This window comes from Agelaius phoeniceus, chromosome 2 (genome assembly GCF_051311805.1).
Source record: "Agelaius phoeniceus isolate bAgePho1 chromosome 2, bAgePho1.hap1, whole genome shotgun sequence".
In the NCBI taxonomy this organism is placed as follows: domain Eukaryota; kingdom Metazoa; phylum Chordata; class Aves; order Passeriformes; family Icteridae; genus Agelaius; species Agelaius phoeniceus.
The window spans coordinates 29,026,675-29,048,688 of record NC_135266.1 but is presented as its reverse complement, the minus strand read 5'-3'; the positions used below and the strand labels follow the sequence as shown (position 1 = coordinate 29,048,688).

The window sequence follows — 22,014 nt, the reverse complement described above, 5'->3', positions numbered from 1 at the left end:
GAATGGGCAGTCCGCGGTGGTGTGGGGTCGCCGTTCCAGGAGGTGTTTAAGGAAAGGCCGGACGCGGCACTGAGTGCCACGGGCCAGCTGGCACGGCGGTGACTGCTTGGTTGCTGGTTGGACCCGATGACCTCAGAGGTCTTTTCCAACTTACTTGATCCTGCGATTCATTCATTTTTTTTCCCCATGGGAAAAACCCAAACAGACCAGTTCAGTGCGAAGGTGAAATCTGGTTTTTGTTACAAATCTCCAGAGCAGTGCGGTTGCCCAGACACTGGGGCAAGTCCCAGCGCTGCGTACTCAAACAGGAGTCCTGCTTTCAGCGCTGTCCCTCCGAGAGAGGAGGCCGCGCCGGGGGTTCCTGCTGAGCTGGCGGCCACTGTGAATGTCACTCCGGGTATAAGCCCTGCTCTCTGCCGACGGAGCTGGATTTCAGGAACGCCGAAGCGCCGCTGAGCCCGAAGCGGCGCCAGCTCCGAACCGCGGCCGTACGCTCAGCCGGTGCGGCAGCGCGCAGGCGCGGCCCGGCCCCGCCCCCGGCCGTCAATGGGAGGGCGGAACGCCGCGGTCATGGCGGCGGCCGTGGGGCGCGTGCTGTGGCTGTGCCGCCGCTGGGGCGCGGGGCCGCGCGCGCAGGTGAGAGCCGGGCGGGTGGTGAGGGCCGGGAACGGCCCCAAGGGGAACGGCCCCGCCGGGAACGGCCCCAAGGGAAATGGCCCCGCCGGGAACGGCCTCACGGGGCGACATTGCCTGGGAGGCCCCGCTGTGCTGCTGCTCCTGCTCCTGGGCCGGCGGGGCTGAGGCAGCTCTACGTGGGTGGGCAGTGTCGAGGGCTGGCGCCGCGTTCAGGTTGTCCGTTCCGTGAGCTGTGTTTGCTTCCCTTGATGTGGAGCAGAAGAAGCTTGCTTAAGCCTAGAATTAACAGAGCGGTATATAGAGCAAAGCCAGCGCAAAAGATGACAGTTTTCAGGTTGATAATTTTGAACGATAAATTAAAACACAAGAAGTTCCACCTCAACATGAAGAACTTCTTTACATTGATGTTGGCAGGGACTGGAGTCTCCCTCCCCGGGACCTTCCAAAGCCACCTGGAAGCATTCCTGTGCTACCTGCTCCAGGTGACCTTGCCTTGGCAGGAGGGTTGGGCTGGATAATCCCAGAGGGCTGTTCCAACCCTGACAATACTGGGATTCTGTCAATTGCGTTTGATCAGCAGGTGAATAGATCATGAGGCACAGAATTAGAGAAAGATTAGGGTTGGAAAGGATCTTAAAGACCACCTAGTTCCGAACCCCCTGCCATAGGCAGGGGCATGTCCCTCTAGACAAGGGACCTTGTGTTGCACAAGGACCAAGTCTCTGAATACCTGCAGTGGAGAGAGAAATGTGCTCCACAAGTAAGGTAACTTATGATTAAACAGACTCATTTTGTTTTGAGGGGTAGGGATGTTCAGCTGATTGCCATTTAATTAAAAAGCTTAGCTGCTGTCAGTATTGTTTGTGCAGTAGTATTTGATACACCTGTATATATATTTAATCAGTGAGCAGCAAGTGGATAAAAAGGCCTGCTGGTAATGCTTTCAAGTTACAAAGTAATTTAGGATAATATGGGCTGAAGAACTGTTGGTGACTGAACTAAACCAAGCCATGGGGTAACAGAAGACGCAGTAAGAAAATGAAATGTAACACCAGAAGGACAATTTGAGCTATTTATATTGGTTACATCTAGATTAACTTGACTCATTAGGGATAAAGACCTAGTGCCCATGTAGGTAGTTCTTTATGCAGCAGTCAGGAATACATGCTCTTAAGGTGTGCAAGGAATGACAAAGAATAAAGCTGAAAATATTCTAGTACTTGATTTCATTCTCAGTTGGAATAGTTTGTGTTGCTTTGGTTGCCTTGTGTCAAAAGTATGATTATGACAGTAACTCGGTTTTCCTGGCGAGGCACATCCTTAAGTTTTAAGATTTGTATTGTAAATGGAAGAATGTTCTCAAAGGAGGAGTCACAGAGGAAGGCAGGACTGCAAGGGGCCTTGAGGGATCATTTATCTATTCCTCTCACCCCCAGAGAGGGATCAGTACCTAAGCCTGTGGCTATACACAAATTGTCTAGCTGTCTGTGAACCAAAGGATATGAGGAGAACTAATGGGAGACAGAGCCCAGAAACCTTAGGGACTCTTCTGTCTATTAGGTGTAGTTAACTTGTGGAACTGTTTGGTGAAAATGTTCAGGATGGCAAGCATTTATGTGAATACAGAAAGCAAGTTGAGAAACTTGGAAGACCATTTCACTGAGCACCATTAAAAAAGAAGATAGTGGCATGCCTGAACTACAGATTGCTGGAAACCAGGCAAGTGCCCTGGGAAAATTATCACTACCTGTTTGTCCTGTCCTTGTGCCTCTCATACAGGCTGTGTTTGACAACAGGGTAGAAGTTGATGTATCCATGTTCTGACCTGCTATAATGATTTCTTACGTTAAACACTTACCTGTCCTGACTATTTGGAATTTTTTTATGATGCTTGTCCTAAAAATACCTTGCAGTTGTTTTGTTCATTAATTCTTGTCTGTCTTAGTGGGTGAAGATATTTAATTTCTTAACTTTAAAGTTTCTTGCATTGAGAAGCAAAATGGAAGAGGAACTTTGTAATTCCAGTTCCCTTAGCACTGACTGTGCAACAGGTGTAGTCTCCTATTCTTCCAATAAGGAAATGGCAGAGATGTAGTGCTATTAATAAAGAAAAAAGGATCTAGCTTAGTAACTATCTATCATTCACTCTGATGTGATTGAATAGCTATTCTCAGCAGAAGAGTTCAGAGTTCCTCTTTAATTTGATTGGGTTGAGTACTTTATCTAAATCACTGTAGATGTTAAATGTACTGATATCAGACAGAGATTATGGTACCTTGGTGACAGACTTTCAGAACTACAACCTTGAAATGTAAGAGAAGCCTTTTTTGCAGTTGTTAACTAGGATACAACTGGAAAGCCTCTTAGTACCTGAAAATTTGAGCCTAAAAACAACTTAGATCTGAATTCTGTTCCCTGATATACACATCTGAGTTTTGCCATGCATTGATGCATTTAGAGCTATTTTTTACTTGCCCACTGTACAGCAAAACTTAATATGTAGATTTGGTTAAACATGCACAGAAAGCATTCTGAGCTTTTCTGAGCAGGTGAGATGCGGTTCTGTGGTTACCTGCCAAGGGACTTAATTTTGAAAAAAAAGCTTCTTCTGATAAAATACTTTGTGAAATCAGGTATAAAAAACCCCAGCAAATCACTTATGCGTATTTGCTGACATCTTGTGATGCTTTCCAGTGTATTTTGCATAATGCTTCTGAGACATCAATCTGATACTGGTTCACATAATTAGTTTGTAGGCCAACTAAAATATAAGATTATACCAATGTTGTTTTAAATAAATCAATTAAAACACATTTTTGCAAAACAGTGCTCTAGAAATCCAAAACTCACTTATTGAGGAAAAAGCAATTATTTAGAAATTGGGATGGCTCTGAGCATTTATATTCTGTATAATTGCTATGTAAAAAATGTTTTTTCTTTTGCAACAAGTTAACAGAGGACTGTCTTGCATGTCTACTGGGTTCAGTAGCAACAGCTGTGCCTGTAGATGGAGTATTGGACACTGGGCAGCTTTTGTCCTGCATACTGATGTGGTTATAGGGCTCCAGTTCCACATCTCTTAGTGAAGTCCTACTCCAGAGATAACTTTTTGGTACAAATTTGTTTGTGCACTGTGTGGTTTTTGAAAAGGAGTCTGCAGTTTAGAGCATGGAAGAATCATGGAAATGGTGCAACAGTCTATGTGCCATGTCATTTGGTGTCATCTTCTGTCTCTGTACCTCTGTCTTGTTGTAAAATGAACAACCTTTGGGCTTGAATTTAAATCTCTTGACTCCAGTCCACCTTTCTTCCCATTCCACAAGTACAGGAAACTTGATTTCTCTGTTTGTTGGTTTGGTTTATATCTGTGTAACTCCAGTGAAGCAAAATGAACTGGATGAGTAAACAGACAGTCCTAGTTACTTCTTTTCTTGGAAGAAAATAGGCCAGAGAAGTTGAAGTTCTCTGAAAATGCTATTTTTTTTTCCGAAGGCAAATTTAACATAGGCTGATTTTCACTAAGGTTATGGTCTCCTGTAAAATCAGGATTTGCCAAACAGTTTTAATTCTAGGTTGCTCAGAAAGTAGTTGGAAAGGAAGGGTTAATCACAATAAGTTGTGTCCAGAAGTAAAGGCTTTCCCTTCTCCCATGTTCTGGTGGAAGAGCATATTATTTCATGACCATTGTTAATAAGCATTATTTTTAAAATGGTGAGGCTACTGTCTTCAGTAATGCTTTGTGAAATGTGTGAGAAGTGAATGCAAACCTCTGTGGTTTCTTCTACAAAGTAGAGGAGCATGCTTTCTTGTTTGACTGAAATGCCAGAAGCATTTAGCTGTGCTTTGCAGTTTCTGCCTGTGCCACCCATGAAATAGTGCTCTTATCCCAGAAGAGGTACCCAATACAATAGATATTAATTTACATAAGAGGCTGTTTTCTAATTATGAACAGTTTGTGTGTCCAGGGACTTTTGATTAGTGACGAATTGAAACCAGGGAAGAATATGAATAGCTTGAGGGAAGAACGACAAAAATGAGAAAATTACAATAGAAATTGACAGGAATAAGATGAAAGCAATCTTTTTTTAAAGTATTCTGTTTAAAGCATACCAGAGAGAAAGCTATTTTGGGCCAAGTAATAAGGAATCATATGTTCATTAACAAGAATTACAAATAATTAGTTACTATTAAGACAAGTTAGAAGATGAATTGAATTCTTTCCTGAGGAATGACTAGGAGAGAAGGATAGGGAATATGTGGAGATACCTTTGCTTTCCTCACTGCTTTATAAGGAAATCACCAGAGCCTTGCCTGTGGAAAATGTGTACATTTAAAATTTTGATTATGTTTCTTTTCATTCTGTCATTATTTCATTATCCGTTCATTCTTTTCATTATGTCAATGCTTCCTCACAGGAAACATGAGTATTAAAGAGAAAAGAAAAAGGAAGAGACAAACCAGGACTAGTGCTACATGCAATATATATAAGCTGTGGAGAAAATGAAGCAGCAACAGGCTCTTCAGCTCCAAATTCTACCTTAGACCTGTTTTAAAATCTTTCCTAGCAGAGGTATATGTTACTTTCCTGAGTTTCATATCCTGAGGGGCAAATCTTTGTCAGGTGAAAGAATAGAGGGTCAGTCCTTTCTGACTTGTGTGATCTTATTCAGAGATTACTTTACCTTCTATATCAAACCTGATTGAATTCATGGGACCTATCTTGCAGCCCAGGCATGGGCTATATACAGGTTTAAAGGCAGCATGTTGTAGTCTTCATTTCAAATTGAAATTTCAAGGTGAGTTGTTACGTTTTGTATATGCAATACTGACACAGGCATGGATGGGTAAATTGTCATGAACGGCTTTACATATGTGCAGCAAATTAGATGAGTTGGATCAGTCCATCCTGGACTGCCAGGTGTCCCAAATACCAACTGGGCTCCGTGAAAGTAGAAAGAAAAGCTGTGTTTCATTTCTTCTTAATGTAGGAAATGACCATGTAATGGAGAACACCAAAAGCTTCTTGTCACAGGAGAAGTTCTTGTAAGCTAACTGACGTTGCTAACAGAAGATACAAATTTGATCTGCTTTTCCATTTGCCTTGCAAATACATTTATATAATCTTGTTTTGATGAGACATGCATTTATATTGTGGTTATAACTGGGTTTTGAGATTACTGTTGTATTTGTGTTAGTTACAGGAGGGTAGCAAGTGTTTTATTTATATTAGCTGAGCTCAGAAGGGTGAATTCCATCAAAATTCTCAGCATGTCTAAATTGTGCTCTGAAGAAGACAATTCTCATGACTTAGAGAACATTGAATATTTCTGAATACTACTTTTGTTCTGTTCCTTGTAATCAGAACCCTAACTAGTTCATATTGCTGCATGTGTTTGGTTTTTAATGTTTTGCTAAAGGTAGGCTGAGGCTGCAGCTCCCAGAGCATCAGGGGCAATTTAATAATTTGCTGAAGGAAATGAAGGTAAAGAAAGGACTCCCCCTCTGCTTTCTTTCTCCCAGTTCAGTGTTTCAGCCACCTCCTTGTTGCAGCTTTGGCAGTTCTCTGAAAAGTGAGCTCTGAACTGCTCAGACTTACCAGCTTGGCTGAGAATTGCCTGCTTGTCGGGATGAAGCAGAAGTTAGTGTTCTGCCCCATGTAGGCAGCTGAGCTGGCTTGCAGAGGAGTCCTGTGCCAGAGCTGGCACAGGGAGAGTAAAGGGAGTGGAGCAAAGAATGCTGGCAGGGCTGAACTGTGCCATGGGTGCTCTCTGCCTTGTGAGGCTGCACTGTCTCCTCACAAAGCCTAGCCGTGGAGGGATGGGGGTGAAGTCTTTCAGGGTACTGTGTGATGAACAAAACTTGGCATTTTTCTGAACCAGAAGTGATTCTTTTTCTGTCTTTGCTTTTCTGTCTCACATTGCGTTCTTTCTTGTGATTCCCTCCCTCCTCCCACCCACAGAAGACCACACAAATAATCAGTTCTCATTCAGTTTGTAGAATAGTTAAGCTGCAGAGAACTTTAATACTAATGTTGAAGAGCCAAAATAGTGCATAATATTGACTCTAGGCCAGAATTGAGACATTACAGCTCTGTCAGTGAAGCTCCTGTTTGTCTGGCAGAGAGCATCAATGAAATTAGTCATCTTAACAGCTGATTGTCTTGATAGAAGTGAGACCAAACCTGTGTGCTTGAGAAGGTAACTGCCCTTTGGGTTATGACTTGAGCTGGTACAGTGCTCAGTAGTATTGGCTGCTGGACTGCCCTACTAGTTTTCTATTAGGTCTATTTGAGACAGTGAAGTAGCTTAAGAACCATTCTGGCACCACAAACAAGGAAGGAGCATGCCTTGGCTTTTCCAGAGCTTTTATCAGTATTTGATCAGTGGCTTCTGAAAAGCCACTAGGCAGCTGCCTCACATATTCTTATCATACTTTGTTGTGGGCTGCCTTTAGGTGAAGGCAAAACCTGATTATTTGCTGGTAGTTTTTGTTTTCTTTTGTGATGGGATCTGTTGATCAGTGCTGTTCTTTGCTTTTGCTGGATGTTCCTGACTTAGGATATACTATGTTTCTTTCCATCAAAAAAATCTTCTAAATTAATGGTAATGTGGAAAATGTGAAGGTTTTAGAATGTGTTTATCTGTTCATGGACGTTAAACCATTGGAAGAAAATGGTTTAATGAGTAATAATGCTTTTCCTAACTTATTCCTGTGATGTGCTGAATCTTGTAATAGGTATGAATAACTTGCTATAGTATTTATGCATTCATTTTATTTAGTGCTCACTATGCCAGAAATGTAAAATAAATCTCTCACTTTTTTTTTTTCCTGTTAGACATTAAGGCTGATCTGTACCACTACAGCAGTGCAGAAGAGAAATGTAGGAGCCTCAGGACCTGAAAAGTACACAGAGGCATTTATTAAAAAACAGATTGAAGAGTTCAACCTAGGAAAGAGACATTTAGCCAACATGATGGGAGAAGATCCAGAAACTTTTACCCAAGAGGATATTGATGTAAGTACAGTTGCTCTGTTGGAGAAGTAATTTACTGTAGAGTTTCAGATATTGAAAGCACTTTACTTCAGCATGAGCCCCTCAGCTCTCTGTGAATTTTAATCAAACTGTCAGAATAAGCAGGAATGCTGCTATACATTGCAAACATTGCAACTGTGACTGTGAATAGACATTCTACTTCTGCTACCATGTGAGGTCACACATCCCTGTATAGAGCTGTATACCATATCTTGTTAAAGCACAGTAGGTTCTTTTGGAAAGTGCTAATGGATAAACCCCTTGATCTCAGGTTATAAGAGGCACTGTAAAGATTTATGTAGCATTTCAAAACGTTTACTCACAATTTGACCTGCTGTGTATATTTAGGGTTTTCTTGCATGATACAGTGGTTGTTGGTAACGTATATTAAATTTTATAGGATATTTTATAACCAATGCACTGGTTTAGCTTGAGGATTTTAATATAGAAGTGAATTTAAGCTCGTATCAGTATCTACAAACATACTGTTTTATTGTCATTCCCTCTCATGACTGGCAGATGGGTGGCCTCCTCTTTCTCTCTGTCATTTAGGCTCATGTAGAGATAAGCTCCCTTTCACTCAGAAAAATGTTTTGTTGCATGGATGTTTCATATTTTTTATTTTTTCTTTTGGTTTTTATGTCTCACCTGGCCTTCACTTCTGTCATATCTGTCTTATTTTATCATACATCAGAGGTAGGAAGGAGAAATGTCATTTAGTGACATTCACTCTTAGGTGAAGCTGCGTGAAGTCTCGTGGCTGAAGTTTTCTTTGCACAGCAGCAACTCTACTGCTGTAGCCAAGGCAGCCCAGTGGGCCAGCAGGGCCCTTAGGATAGAGGTAGTGATGTGTAAGTGCAAAGCAAGAGGTGTCCATGGTTTAGTTTTTTCAGGGAGAGAAGATTTGTTTGTTGCCTCTCTCAGTGGCAAAATTCTGTCTGCATGGCTGTGTCCATTTGAAAGGTCTTGGCAGTGTGCTTATGGCAAGAAATAATATGTAGGTTGTGATACAGGCTCGTTTCAAACATGTTTGACAGGCTTCAAAACTAAGTTCTAAAAATAGGCAGCAAGGTAAAGCCATCCAGAGTAATGGCCTATTGAGAAAAAGACTGAAATGAGACTTGAGTTTTATCAGGTATCAGAAAATCCATAAAGGCAGCTTGAGTTCAGGTCACAAATCCATAGGAAATCAAGCTTTGTGAGTGCAAAGCTATGCACTGATACTGTGTCTGTGTAGGGACGTAGAGATCTCTCTGCCCTTCTACAAACAAGTGCCAGTGCAGAGACCCTGCCAGTCTAGGTGTAAGGGGTAAGGTCGACAGTAAAAGTATTCATTGAGGTCAGCAGTAATACCAGGCTGTTTCTTTACATTGGCTATTTTATTTCTTTGCAAACCATAAAATTTCCTTTCCATATATTTTTCAGGTGTTTTTTTCTTACCTTTAATGACATTTATTTTTTTGAGTTACTTTCTTGTAAACTAAACATGCACCAATTTACTATGTCAGAATACCTCCCATGTTAATACAGTACAATGATGATGCTGATAGTTCAGTTTGCCTGAAAGGTTAATGGTAGGAGAATGCATGAATCTGTAGTCTGGCTTCCTTCCTTCCTTCCTTGACAGGGTCTAGGGGGAAGGCTTCTAGAAAGCAAGAAATGCAAAATGACCGTATTTATCTAGTGGTTTCTTCTTTATAAAGCCACAGCACTGTGATCATTTGCACAACATTAACTAAGCTCCACCATTAGTAAAAGCAGATTCATTCTGGAAATTAGCTTTTACAAATGCAGTGCAGGTGACAAGTATGGGACTATTTTGCAGACTGCTTCTGAAATGATGGAGAAATGGGGCCAAAAGAGTAGTTTTGTTTGGTGATACCAAGTATCTGTAGTTTGATTTCTTCATATTCCATCAGGTGTTGGGAAGTAATTAGAGTGTGTAATAGTGTCTGCTATGCATAATTAAATTTCTGTTATAAAAATATAAAAGCTCCTTAAGCACTGGCAGGAGAATTACCAAGCTTTACATTTTGAACAGCAGTAATTCTTTCTGATGAGTACTTATATACCTCCATGTCTTCTGCTGTTAATCAGTCTTTGCAGTGTATTTCAAAAGTAGACATCCTGGGATTCTGTCCTTCACTGGAGTTTTAGGTAGAGTTTAATAAAAGCTAAACCTTGTGAAGTTTTAAAAAAGGAAAATAAGTTGACTTACTTGCTAATCCTCGGATGTTGTGGAAGCAAAATTGCCTCTTACTGATACTTTTATTTAGGAATGAAAAGTTAAGCTGTGCATTACAACAGTATTTCTGGAGGAGAAAAAAAATCCAGCAAATTGATATATAACTCTGCACAAGTCTACCAATTGCTTTTTAATTGGTATTATAGACCTCACTCTGAAGCTAGGATGTTTTATTCTCCTATGTGTGAATATGTGCTATGAAGTTCTTCTAATTGATTTGCTTTGCCCATTCCATTTGATGTATCATTTTTCACAATATTTCATAATTTGTGCTCATTTCTAATGAACAGAGTCGTTAGGACAGGCATGTCTAAGTACAACTGACAGCTAACATTAGGTGCCAGATGCAGTTTATAAAGCTATGTAGAACTGCAGAGAACAGTTTAAATAAATTAGCACCTGTACATTAGTCTCACTTGCTGGTAATTTATAAGCGAATCAGTAGAGATGACATTTAGGTAAGTCATTGATCAAGTTAACAGCTGCATACCCACTGCCCAGCTGGGATACCTAATTAATAGAGATTGCAGTCCTGACCTAGTGCTTTTCCCCGTTTGAGTCTCTAATCCTTTTATTTTGTGATTTAACTTCTAACTTAGAGTTGTAGTAAACAGCCCACAGCCGTTTTCCACTGTCAGTTCTGTGATATTCCACTTTAAAGCCCAGGATTCTAAGTAAGATTAATACAAGAAGAGTGTCTTAAGCTTCATGACCTATTTATATGCCAGTATTTTTATTATTCATTTTTATGCAGTCACTAAATGCTCTCTCAGATACCAGCTCATCATAAAGGAATACTCTTTCCCTGTAAGAGTTAGTAAAACTCAAAAGCTAAAGATCTGCATTCGTTTTTGCTTGTTGTCTGTCTTATGACCTAATAGATTGTTGTCAAGCAGATGGAATAATTTGAACATAAAATATATGTTTTCCTCTACTAGCATTTATACTGTTGGAAAAATACCAGTAAGATAGTTAACTGTGAAAATGTTAAATGTCGAAAGACTTAATTCCTCATCAGGTTTCTTTTAAAAAAATAAGGCTTCTTTCATGAAAAATTCCTTGTATCCAGTTGCTTTTAAAGGTGACTTGGCACATCTCATTTCTAAATAATGTTCAAATTTTAGCAACACGGAGTATTAGAAATGAGTGAATATTGGCAAATGTGAAATGTCAGAAATGTTATTCAGAACAAAATGTGTTTCTGAACGGCCTGTTGTTTGCAAGAAGAGTGTCTTGTCCAGCATTGTCCTTACAACAAATAATGGGTTTTGGATTTATTTAAATAGTTGAAGCTAGAATGCTTTTTTCAAATATTTTTAATTTTTTTTTCCCAGTGGAAGCAAACTCTGCATCAGTGTTTTTTTTACTTCTGCATCAATCTGAGCTGATGACTGCTGTATTTTTTTTTACTCTTTCTAATACTGTTCCATATGTTGAAAAAATGAAATGAAGATAGAAATAAAGACTGTTTCAGCAGTTTTTTTGGGGTTTTTTTTCTCTGCAAGCTCATGACAAGATATTAATTTTCATTTTGAAAGTGATTACATAGTATAAAAATAATGTAATATTAAAAAAAGGTGGGGTTTTTCATATAGTCACTGTGGATTGTTTTGCTTGTTTTGGTTTTTTTTTCCAAGTGATAGAGTTAAAATGGTATGTCACTTTGGATTTGAAACTTCTTTCTGTTCAAGCTAGGATTTAGCTGTAGATGAACAGTGGTGGGGGTGGTTTCAATAAATTTTAGTAGCTAGTTGTTAGAAGAGAGGTGTGTTTTGCAATATAAACTTTGTTGTGTCACTTTTTTTTGAGGGCAGGGGGGTGTTGTGGTTTGTTTTGTTCTTAACCTTTTCTATCCCGTTAAATAAAAAAGAAATATTTCAGAGTTAACATTTTGTGTCCCATTTTTGTTTCATTCATTCCTGGGTTTACACCAGATATTCTGGATTTTGGATGCTGAAAACTGTTAAAGAATACTGCTAGTGTGGTTAGGAGGAAAACAGCTGTTCCAGAAAACATCTCGGTCTAAGAGGTGATGAAGTACAGTGACTAAATGATGTGATTCAAGAGGCACAGTTTAAGAAGGGAAGTGGCTCTCTTATGATCAAGTTGAGGAGTAGAAGCTGAAACAGCTTTTGCTCAGGTGTTTCATTAAAATGTTATGGCATAAAGTGTCACTTCTCACTTCAGTGTTTTGATGATTAAAATTTTGTGTATATTTAAAAAGGAATGAGCTGGATTCTGAGCCTGCTGCCAAAAAGGGTGCAGCAGCAAAGGAGCCCCAGGGTAGAGGTGGTGTGTGTTTGGTTTTTCAAATTTTTTTTCTTCTTTCCTTTTCCCTAAAATACCTTTTTTCACTGGATGTTACTTAGATAAGTATCTTTGCACATGTTTTGAGCAATGGGAATTAGTGGAATGTTTTGTGTTTGAGCTTCAATTGAAGAACTGAACTGTTGAAGTCTTCTATCCCAATATGACTCAGTCAACTCTATTTGAATTAAAGTATTGAATTCTTAGTTTGTCAAGACATTGGGGAATAAAAAGCAAAAGAAAAAGTAACTCTGACTGACCTGGCTGAATTTATTTCATTCAGAGTTAGTCTCTGACGTGTGAGAAAATGAGCAAACAACTTCTTGGCTTGTAGGGAGGTGGTAGGAAGGGAAGAATGATCAGTGGTCAGGATGTGCAACATCCACAGGGAGGAGGAAAGGTGAGGATGTGGCAGGTACACTGAATTTACATGACATACCCATGCAGGGCTGGACAGATTATTTAATTAATTGGTTTGTGTGTTTGAAGGAATGCCAGATTTTTTTGGGTTTCTCTGGTTTTGGGCTTTTTTTCTTAATTGGGATGGAAGGTTGTACTTGTTATTCCAACTGGCTTGAATTCAAACATAAAGCTGCAAATGAAAGACATTTTCATCCTGTGGGCAGTATATTGACTCTTCTGGTCCCTCAACAAATGATGTTATAACAAGATTTCTTTTAGTTTGATACAGGAAAGTTAAGTTTATCAGCTGTACAGTTAAAGCAATGTCAGATGTAAACTACCTTGTCACTAATGTGTTCATTATGATCTGCTGCTTTTAAAGGTGTGACTACTGGGTATTTTCCTCTTCTCTGTATGGATCAACAGTGAAATTCAAAACCAAAGATTTTCAAATCCTTAAAAACATGACTTACTTTTTTTTTTAGTAACTCATAGCAGAAGCAGACTGTACCCATTCCACTGTTTTCAAGTAATTTATGTAGTTATTTTTGAAAATACTGTTGTGTTATTAGGTACCAGGATTTTTAATTGTGATTCTGCTGAAAATAATTATGGATGTTTCACTTTTAGAAAGTTGTGGTTTATTTCCAAAGACAATGGCTACAGTGTGATTTATCAAACAAAATGTGAAATAGCAGCCCCAGAACCTGTGGAGTCTAGAATGGTGGGAATATATCTTCTATAGCTGACATGATGACACTGAGAAAGTAGTTCTTCATATTCAGCTCAACAGTTTCTTTAATCCGGAGTTCAAGTCCAAATAAGCACTTAAAAAAGAGTATGGGCCAGGACCCTTGAGGTGAAAACCACTTCTGGAATGGGAAACTGCAGTTAAATGTAAAGGTTTCTTGGGAACTTCACTGCTAGCATTTACACCTTGATTATAAAGTCTTAAAAGGGACATTCACCTGCTTTTTCTGTTCAGGAAAATGCAACTAACATGCAGTTCATTCTCTATTGAATTTTGGTTTGAGACCTGGAGATTCATGAAAGGAAACCTACGTTCCATATCTGAAGACATTTTAAAAAGATTTCAGGAAAATAATTTCATGGTTATGTGCTTCAGCTGCAGTTTGGAGAGACTAATTCTGATGTAATTCCTCAGATTGATCCGCCATCTTTTTATATTGCTAGTACAGGGCTTTTTAAAAAGATTTTTCTACAACAATGAAACATTTGCATAGACAAAATCAGCTTCTGTAGATGAAGCTCCCAAGAGACAGTCTGACTTTCTATGTAGTTGGTAAAGTACAGCCTGAGAACCTAGCTGTGTAAAAGTAAAAAGAAAATTCTGAATAAAGCTGAACTGAAATCTGTTGCATTCCAAGATAGTTCATCCTTGATTACCTTTCCATAAAAAGAGAGAGGTCAGGAAGACTATTTATTTCCATTTTGCAACAACAAAAAAATAAGCTTATAAAAGGTTGTTGTGTGGAGATATGAGTGTAGATGCTAGGATTTCTTAATACAGGATGTGTTCATGCTGTAGTGTGAAAGACATGAGTCTACACTTAGCAATAAAATAAACTTTCCAAGAAGTAGAAGGTCTCAGATGGCAGCTACTTTCTTCATTGTAAATGTTAAGTTGTTATGTTTGGCATTTATTAAGGTGTCATAGTTACAGCAACTGTTTTGGCTGAGATTCTGGAAATGCTTGTATAAAGATTATGTCTTAAATACACACACAGTCAGTCTCAGGACCCTGTAATAATTTCTATTAATATATTATATAAGGTGTTGGTTTAACATCATTTGGCTCACAGTAGATTTCTCTCTTGTCATCATAATTAATCCCCATTTGTTCATAAATAGGTGTTCACCTACTGTGTGTATGCATAAAATGCCCATTGACTAACAAATGGGAATACAGTAGTCACTAAGAGAAACAAAATTACCATTCTATAAAATCAAGTTAAGCCTTTTGTTTGCTTCAGAATTCTGAAAATTTCTGTTCAGAATGCCAGTAGGGGATTAATGAAAGTAATAGGTTAGGTCTTTTTACACTCCATGCATATTAAATCTGTTGAAGCACTGACAAAGCACTCCAAGTCTATGGAAAAAAATTATCAGCAAGTAATAGCCCTAAGGTAGCCTAACTAACAAAGAGCCATTCTTCTTGAGAGAAGATTTTAACCTCAGATTTTATTGTAATTCTACTTTTCTGTACTGTCTAATGGAAATATAAATGAGAGCACTGCCAGAAGGGTTTATTTGATTGGTCCATTTTACTGTACAAGCACAATATTTCTGTCTGAAGCTCTGCTACCCACTGTCTGAAGTTGGCTACACTTGCCAGACTCCTACATCTGGGAGCTTTTGGTGGCTGGCTTTTTCTGGTTTGTTTTTACAAACAGATTAAAATAAACAGTTCTGATAAATGTATGTTTTTGCATTACTAATTATGGTTTAGTTACATTGAAGAGGGAGAGTAAGATGATATTGAGCAGAAATGTGTGTCATAGGGCTTAACTTTGTAAGGTGCTTTGCCCTACATTTTGGCCAGAATGGTTTGGAATATTGGTATACTAACTTCATTTGTTGTAGGCAAATAATGCTCATTTTATATATCACATAAATACTGGTAAATATTGATTAAGTCAAAATACAGTATGTACCTTGTACTTAGTGAAAACAGTAAACAATGAGTGTGATGAATATCATATATTTTTTCTAAAGTGTTTTATCAAACCTTTGGGTATCTAAAGGAAAAAAAAAATGATGTGACATGAGTCTTTCTTCTCTGGGCAGTTAGTTTAAGTTCAGCAAAGATTTTAGTGAACACTGCATTGTTTCCAAATGCAGTGATCAGTGAAATGCTTATTTAGGCTATGTAAAATAGCTATTACTGCCACAACAAACATGGCTTTTTAGACATGAGGAAACTATGTCTGGAAATTGTAGAAAGTGGGATTCCAAATGTTTAAAATTTGGCTTTTTCCTGTTGCCTTAAATAAAATTTCTGTGCTTGGTCTGTCAGTAGGCACTGTTCGGAAACACTGATATTTTCAGAAAGATAAATAAATAAGTGTTGTGATTTCCTCTGGAAGTCACAGCACTTGAAATTTTACTGGAAAATCATTGTGTATAAAGGTGGTCTTTGCACTTGAGCAGTTATGGTAAGTTATGATAAATGCATTCCATAAAAACTAAATTTGGCAGAAGAAAGTTCACTCATTCTAATGCAGTAGAGTACAACCTTCAGAATGATGTTTTACTTCTGAGAATTTCAGAAGAAATTATCTGCTTTTCTTTTCAGCACATCACATATGTGTCATATTTTCTTACTGATTTGTTGCCTACTCTACAAAAATTATGCTATTTGCTATTTTTTGCATAAGAAAATACATAATAAATGTTTTTGATGATGCTTTTGTGGGAAAAAAGTCACATACAAGATCTTTCTTCTTCTTTTCAGAGAGCTATTGCCTATCTCTTTCCTTCTGGCTTATTCGACAAACAAGCCAGACCTCTGATGAAGGTAGGATTTCTTGTTGCATTTCTGAATAACTGTAGCATGTTACTTGGAGTAACTTTTCCCTTGTGCTGATATTTTTCATTTATTTACAGCATCCTACTGAAGTTTTTCCAGAGCAGAGAAGTAAGTGTTCTTAGATACTTTTTTTATTATTTCTAAGTATTAGGATTGTTGCATATGTAGAATTTCTTATTTTTATGGATTGGCTCTTTTCTCTATATTCCTAATGACTACTAAAACATGAGCAGTAAAAGTCTATTCTGATATTCTGTGGTTTAGGATAAAAATTATCAGTCTATTCCAGAGTACCACTGATCTTCTCAGAAATTGCGTTAACTGACTAAGATAAATGTTTTTCATTGTTTAAAAATAAGCAATAAATAGAATGATGCATAGAATCTCTTGAAGTCATGGGAAAACCTTTTGTTAAATTCAGTAGCTTTTTGTCAGAGCTGTCTATCACCTCCATAAAATATTCTTAATACTATTTTAAACCAAAAGTTTTCTTTGTAACTTTGTTGCTCTAGAAGATTAGAAATTACAGGTTTGAATTTTTCAAATAATAGACAGAGTGGAACCTCTCCTAATCAGTTCTTTGACCTTAAAGTCCTAACTCTGCGTGTCTGTCCATACTGTCTTTGGTCTTGCTCCTGAGACACCGTATAGAGTCCCAGATGTCAGTATGTTGGTCAGTTCACTAAAATCAGCAATTTAATTTTAAATAGAACATTTGAAAGATAAGGTCAAAACCTGTTTTTGACTAGTATTTGGTATGAACTAGTAGCATGGGTGTGAAATTGTACATTCACTGAGCTATCAGGTCCAAGATAAACATTTCTGATTATCATTAAAATCTTAAAATTTTCCTTCTTGCTTCCTGTTGCTGGAATAATTGATACTTGTTTTTTGGGGGACTTCATGTCTTTGGAAAGCAGTCTAAACTATCTGAAATTTTGGATTTTCAGCTTTCAAATGGTATCATGCATTATTTTTCAACTTCCCTGTATTGTGAAGTAAAAAAATAGAAATTGAAAGGGTAGGAGAGAGTTAATCATTTAGTAGTTTTAAAATCCAAGGGCTGTTTTATGGAAGAACTAAGCTAATATTCTATATGCTTTCAGGACTAAAGCATTCTTTGATATGCTAGCAATATCCTGAGGACTGTAAGAGCAAATTAGTATAAATGTTTAGTTTTGTATTTATATCTAAAAATAACACATTCAATAAGTATCTCTTCTAAGGCAGCTTTGTCTCGTCTATGTATTGCGTCTTCAATAACTTTGAAGTACAAAAACTTAAATTTATACTTTGGAAAGTTTCCACAACAGTTTTTTCAACAAAATACAGTTTCACAACTGCATACATGGAAAATCACAGTAGTAGTATATGTGGGTAAAAGTCCCCTGTATTCTTTCTTTTCTGCTAAGTTTTGTATCTTTACACTCAGCTTCTGAATGTATATATATCTTGATGTTCCAATCCAATATATATTGTGCTTATCAGACAGGTTTCTGGAGTCTTATCTTTGCCCTCAATTTACAGGTAGCTTTAATTAACTTCACTGGATAAAATGGCTGTGGCTTTCTCTACAGTTCAATTTGTAAAAAGCTCCCAGGTTTTTATTTTTGTAGTTTTTCTTTATTTGAAAGCGATCTTTGTTATGTTATCTAAGTTTGCCTTTTTTTTTCCTCCAAAGTCAAAATTTGACTTTAAATAATATTTTGTAATGAATAGAACACACTGGATATTCTGAATTAATACGAAACATTTGTTTTCTTGCTGAACTAATTATGTAAACTGTAGGATAGGTCTTTGTATTTAAATATCCCAAATGTAATGACAAAAATGAGTTCCAAACTCACCCGAGTTCTGAATATGGTTGTTGCCCACAAAAGACAAATGTACACATACTTAGTTTAGCTTAGATGTATTATAAATAAAACCTAATAAAATAAAAACCTTCTTTGTTTTAGCACTGTTTTTGCCAGAGCTGCTAATGTTTCACTTTTCAATGCAGATTTCAGTTGTCTCTTACTTTGTACTTCTTTTTACCCTAAAATGTATACTTCTATTTGTAATACCACCTCTAGAATCTTTTAGAATTGTACATGAGGGCTTTCCTTATGTAAAATGTTATTTACAATTATAATGTTAATATTTTCTTATAGTTGCAGAGGGAGATTAGCTTTAAAAAAGATTGTCTGAACTATTAGATTTCCAGGCAGATTGAACACCTGTAAAATGTCTTTGTTCTCTGATATTTAGAAAGACAGTATTATGACAGAGGTTTATAACTTAAGCAGTTAGATACAAGGGAATTTTTTTTAGGGATTGGATGTTGCTTTCTTGTCTAATCTTGCCTTCCATTAGAAATCCAGTGGGGAGAAGATGGCCGACCATTTCACTTCCTCTTTTATACTGGCAAGCAGTCGTATTATTCATTAATGCATGTAAGTATGTTATCTGTAATAAATAATGGCAGCTCCCAGTCAAGTGCATGTTATTCTAGAGATGTACCCAGGATCTCCTGGCTTTAGTTATGTTTTCACAGAAGGCCATAATATCACATCTGAAGCTACATGCAGTGTATGTTTTTGTGTCACAATATTCATTATTATGAACTTCTTTATGTCACATTTAAGAGAACACACTACATAATAGTTCCTCCTTTAATTTTTGGTTCATTTTACAGTTTTGACTATGGACTGGTTTTGAATAGTCTGAACACTTTCCTGTAGGCTCTAACTGTAGTTGGTAGCAAAAGATTAGTAGTGGAGAATGCACATACAACAAAAATGGCTAGTTCTAGCAAAGTTCATTGTAGAATAAAAAATAGTTCTTTTTTTTCCTCTGTGAAGGGCAAAGCTATAGGAAATGTTATTTGTGCTGACATTTAGTGTGAAGAAAATTTGCATTTAAACTGCTTAATTGATTTTTCTAAGATGGTTCCATTCATGCAAACTTAAGGCTTTTTCTGATTAATATGGTTCCAGGAGTAAGAGATCTGCATCTTTTACCTTTATGAAAAAAGCTCTATCTAATAGAACACCACTAGACCCTGAGTCTTGACATGGGTTGTGAACAGACCTTCCATATCTGTGATCCTCAGTAGCACAAGCATTATCTGCATCTTTAGAAGAGTCTGTGAGAAGACATTAATGTTTCTTACATGTACTTATAGAAGACAAAAGCATTAATAATGTATAATATAATAATGCAGAAATATCTAATTGGATATTCACATCAGATTTTGTTTCCTCATTAGATAGTTTTAAGAAGTTAGTTCTATGGTTAGTCAGTTGTCAGAAAAACAAATGGTGACAAATTCAGTGTACAGCTATACTGAGTATAGTGTTTTTATTAGAATGATCTGATATTTATTTGAGTTCTGTGTACCCAAAGGACAGAGTCTCCTCTTGTCAGGTACATTTATTTCTTTGGGAGAATAAAAAACACCCCCACTTTTTTTTCCCCTTTTTTTCTTTTTTTTTTGTTGCTGACCTTGGGCAAATGAGCTTCTTGCCCTGGCAGAAATGAAATGAATGATAAATGTAGAGAGTGTCTTTGCTGAGTAATGGAGCTGCAGCATAGGCTTTCCACAGAGGTTTTCTCCTGCACAGCCCGAGGCAGCCCGAGGACCCCTGCTGTTCATTTAAATAGGTATGTCAAATCTGCCTCGAAACGCTGCTGGTTTGATCTGTGGTAATATTTGTGAAGGTTCCATATGGACTTGAGCCCCCTGCAGTGCTAAGAAATAATGTACAACGCTTCATGGTGCAGACGCAAATTTTCTCTGAAAAGGGATGCAATGCTGCGTTTTAGCTGTCGGAGAGGATGATGGAGCTGACGCGCTAGGCCTGTCAACTTGTTACACGGATGGGTTGCACACAGCAAGGCTGTGGAAAATCTGTGCCTTTTAACTTTTCTACTTAATCACGGTTGTAGCATTGCCTTTAGACTGTATGCTACATTAATTCTCTTCCTCCCTTCTGCCTTTCATCCTAAGTTTCACGGAAAAAAGTAAAGCATGCAGGTCTTGTAGAGGAGCCTTATCAAACAGCTGTCATCTGACAAGCCATTTGCATTTGTTTTGGCTGAAACAGAGCAACCCAAGGGCAAGATGTTTTGTTGCATTCCATCATAATGAAGAAATTACAAATTTTACAAGGAGCACAAGTTTATTTTTAGCTCTTCCTAGCAGTTAGAGTATGCAAGCTTGCCTTGGAAATCTCTGCAAGTATAGTGCGCGTTTTGTTTCTAAGAGCATGGCAACCACCTTCAAACAAATGGCCTTGACAAATGCATTTTTCATTAGTATAGGATACTTGAGTGTTCTTCAACTGTTTCTGAATATTTTCATTAAATAGGCTTCTTTAAATGTAAATCCATTAAGTGAGATTTAACAGGGTTTTTTTTACTAAGTTGGCCAAATGAGAGCCAAAATCTGCATGAAATTCCCAACATTGTTTTAGCCACTTATTAAACTAATGTGTATTTAACAAAATGTATTCCTAAGTCTCAAAGCTAATTAATTTGTCTAGAAAAGAGTTGTATGTTAATACAGCCTGGTGTAAGTAATCAATCTGATTTGAAGATGTCTTTTAAATTGCTACATTAAATCTAATAAGCAAGATAAACATATTATTTAGCTTAAACTTGTATGCCATTAATTACATAGGCTCATGTGGAACTTGAATTTTATTACCTGTTAGTTATATAACTGGGCATAGCATTATTGTTTAGTTAGCACTTATAAAAAGTATTGTCCACTTACTGAAAATAAGCTATCTTTGTCTATATTATAATTGCCAATATAAATGTTTGGCTTTCAATATGAAATGAACTATTATATGAGATATTTGTTACATGCATTGTTGTTGTTGTTCTCCTTGTTGAATAAAGTTTAGCTGTAGGGAAAAGGACCATTTATTTTTCTTCTGATATACAAAAAACTATTCATTGCATGAAACACCATTTCACAAATGTTTGATAGTGCATTTGATCATCATTTCTCTTAAAAGATTTTTAGAATAATACCATTTTTGTAATGTGCAGAACAAGACAAAATGGTATCTTCATACTATTGTGCACAGGAAAATAGTAATTCCATGTAATCATGCTTGTATATTTCAGAAATATCAAGGCTTATGGATGGAAGTAAATACTCTAACAATTGAGCATTTTAACTCTCAAAAATATTCCAAAACTTAAAACCATTCAAAGTGTATGCTGAACTCAAAGCACAAGAAACAAAGTAAAGTGCAAACTGAGGTAAAATGTGGGCTCTGCAGCATATCTTAACTAAAATGTTGACAGAATTTTTTTCCCCGTAAAAATCTCTTTTAGGGATTCATTTGCTGATTTCTTCCCTATTTTTTAATGCAGAGTAAAATAATTTTTAATTATTTAAGTGTCCTTGTAGAGATCTGAAATTTGATCTCTATTAGAAATGGAAGCGTTTCAGTACATAGTCAATCTTGTAAAATCAGCTATTTTGATTGTGTAATAGCTGAGTTTACAAGACACACAGATGTGTACAGTCATGAATTGGACTATTGAATCCTCAAGTGATTAGTAAAATCTTCACCTGCCAGCTTTGAAAAAGCAAGTGTGTCTTCAGAAGCTTTCTTTAGCCGTTGGGGAGTGAAGATTTGTCAGATAAATTATTGGGCATTACATGTGATTCCTGATTTTGCAAAGGCTCATCCACATACTTTACTTCACATGTGAGTGGTTCTTTCAGTCTGTTGGCTTTATCTCTATACAGAGATAAGATACATGCATCAATTTTTTTATTTTTTTTTTAGTACTTCAGACCAAAATTTTATAAAGAGTTCCAAGTCCACTTTCATTGCC

At 37.2% G+C, this 22,014-nt stretch overlaps 1 protein-coding gene across 3 annotated transcripts in view; it reads left to right on the top strand.

Moving 5' to 3' along the window:
- The first annotated feature begins 488 nt into the window (after positions 1-488).
- MRPS9 (mitochondrial ribosomal protein S9) overlaps positions 489-22,014 on the top strand; it is a 34,085-nt gene continuing 12,559 nt past the window's right edge. Inside the window, exons 1-6 of one of the 3 annotated variants that reach the window (XM_077173377.1) lie at positions 533-636; positions 2,197-2,355; positions 7,472-7,651; positions 16,099-16,161; positions 16,251-16,281; positions 18,529-18,608. In XM_077173377.1, the coding sequence (XP_077029492.1) occupies positions 2,326-2,355; positions 7,472-7,651; positions 16,099-16,161; positions 16,251-16,281; positions 18,529-18,608 (384 nt within the window). In that variant the 5' untranslated portion in view covers positions 533-636; positions 2,197-2,325. Of the gene's footprint in view, positions 637-2,196; positions 2,356-7,471; positions 7,652-16,098; positions 16,162-16,250; positions 16,282-18,528; positions 18,609-22,014 lie in introns of all 3 variants that reach the window. The other 2 variants (XM_077173378.1, XM_054627658.2) reach the window with 2 other exon arrangements.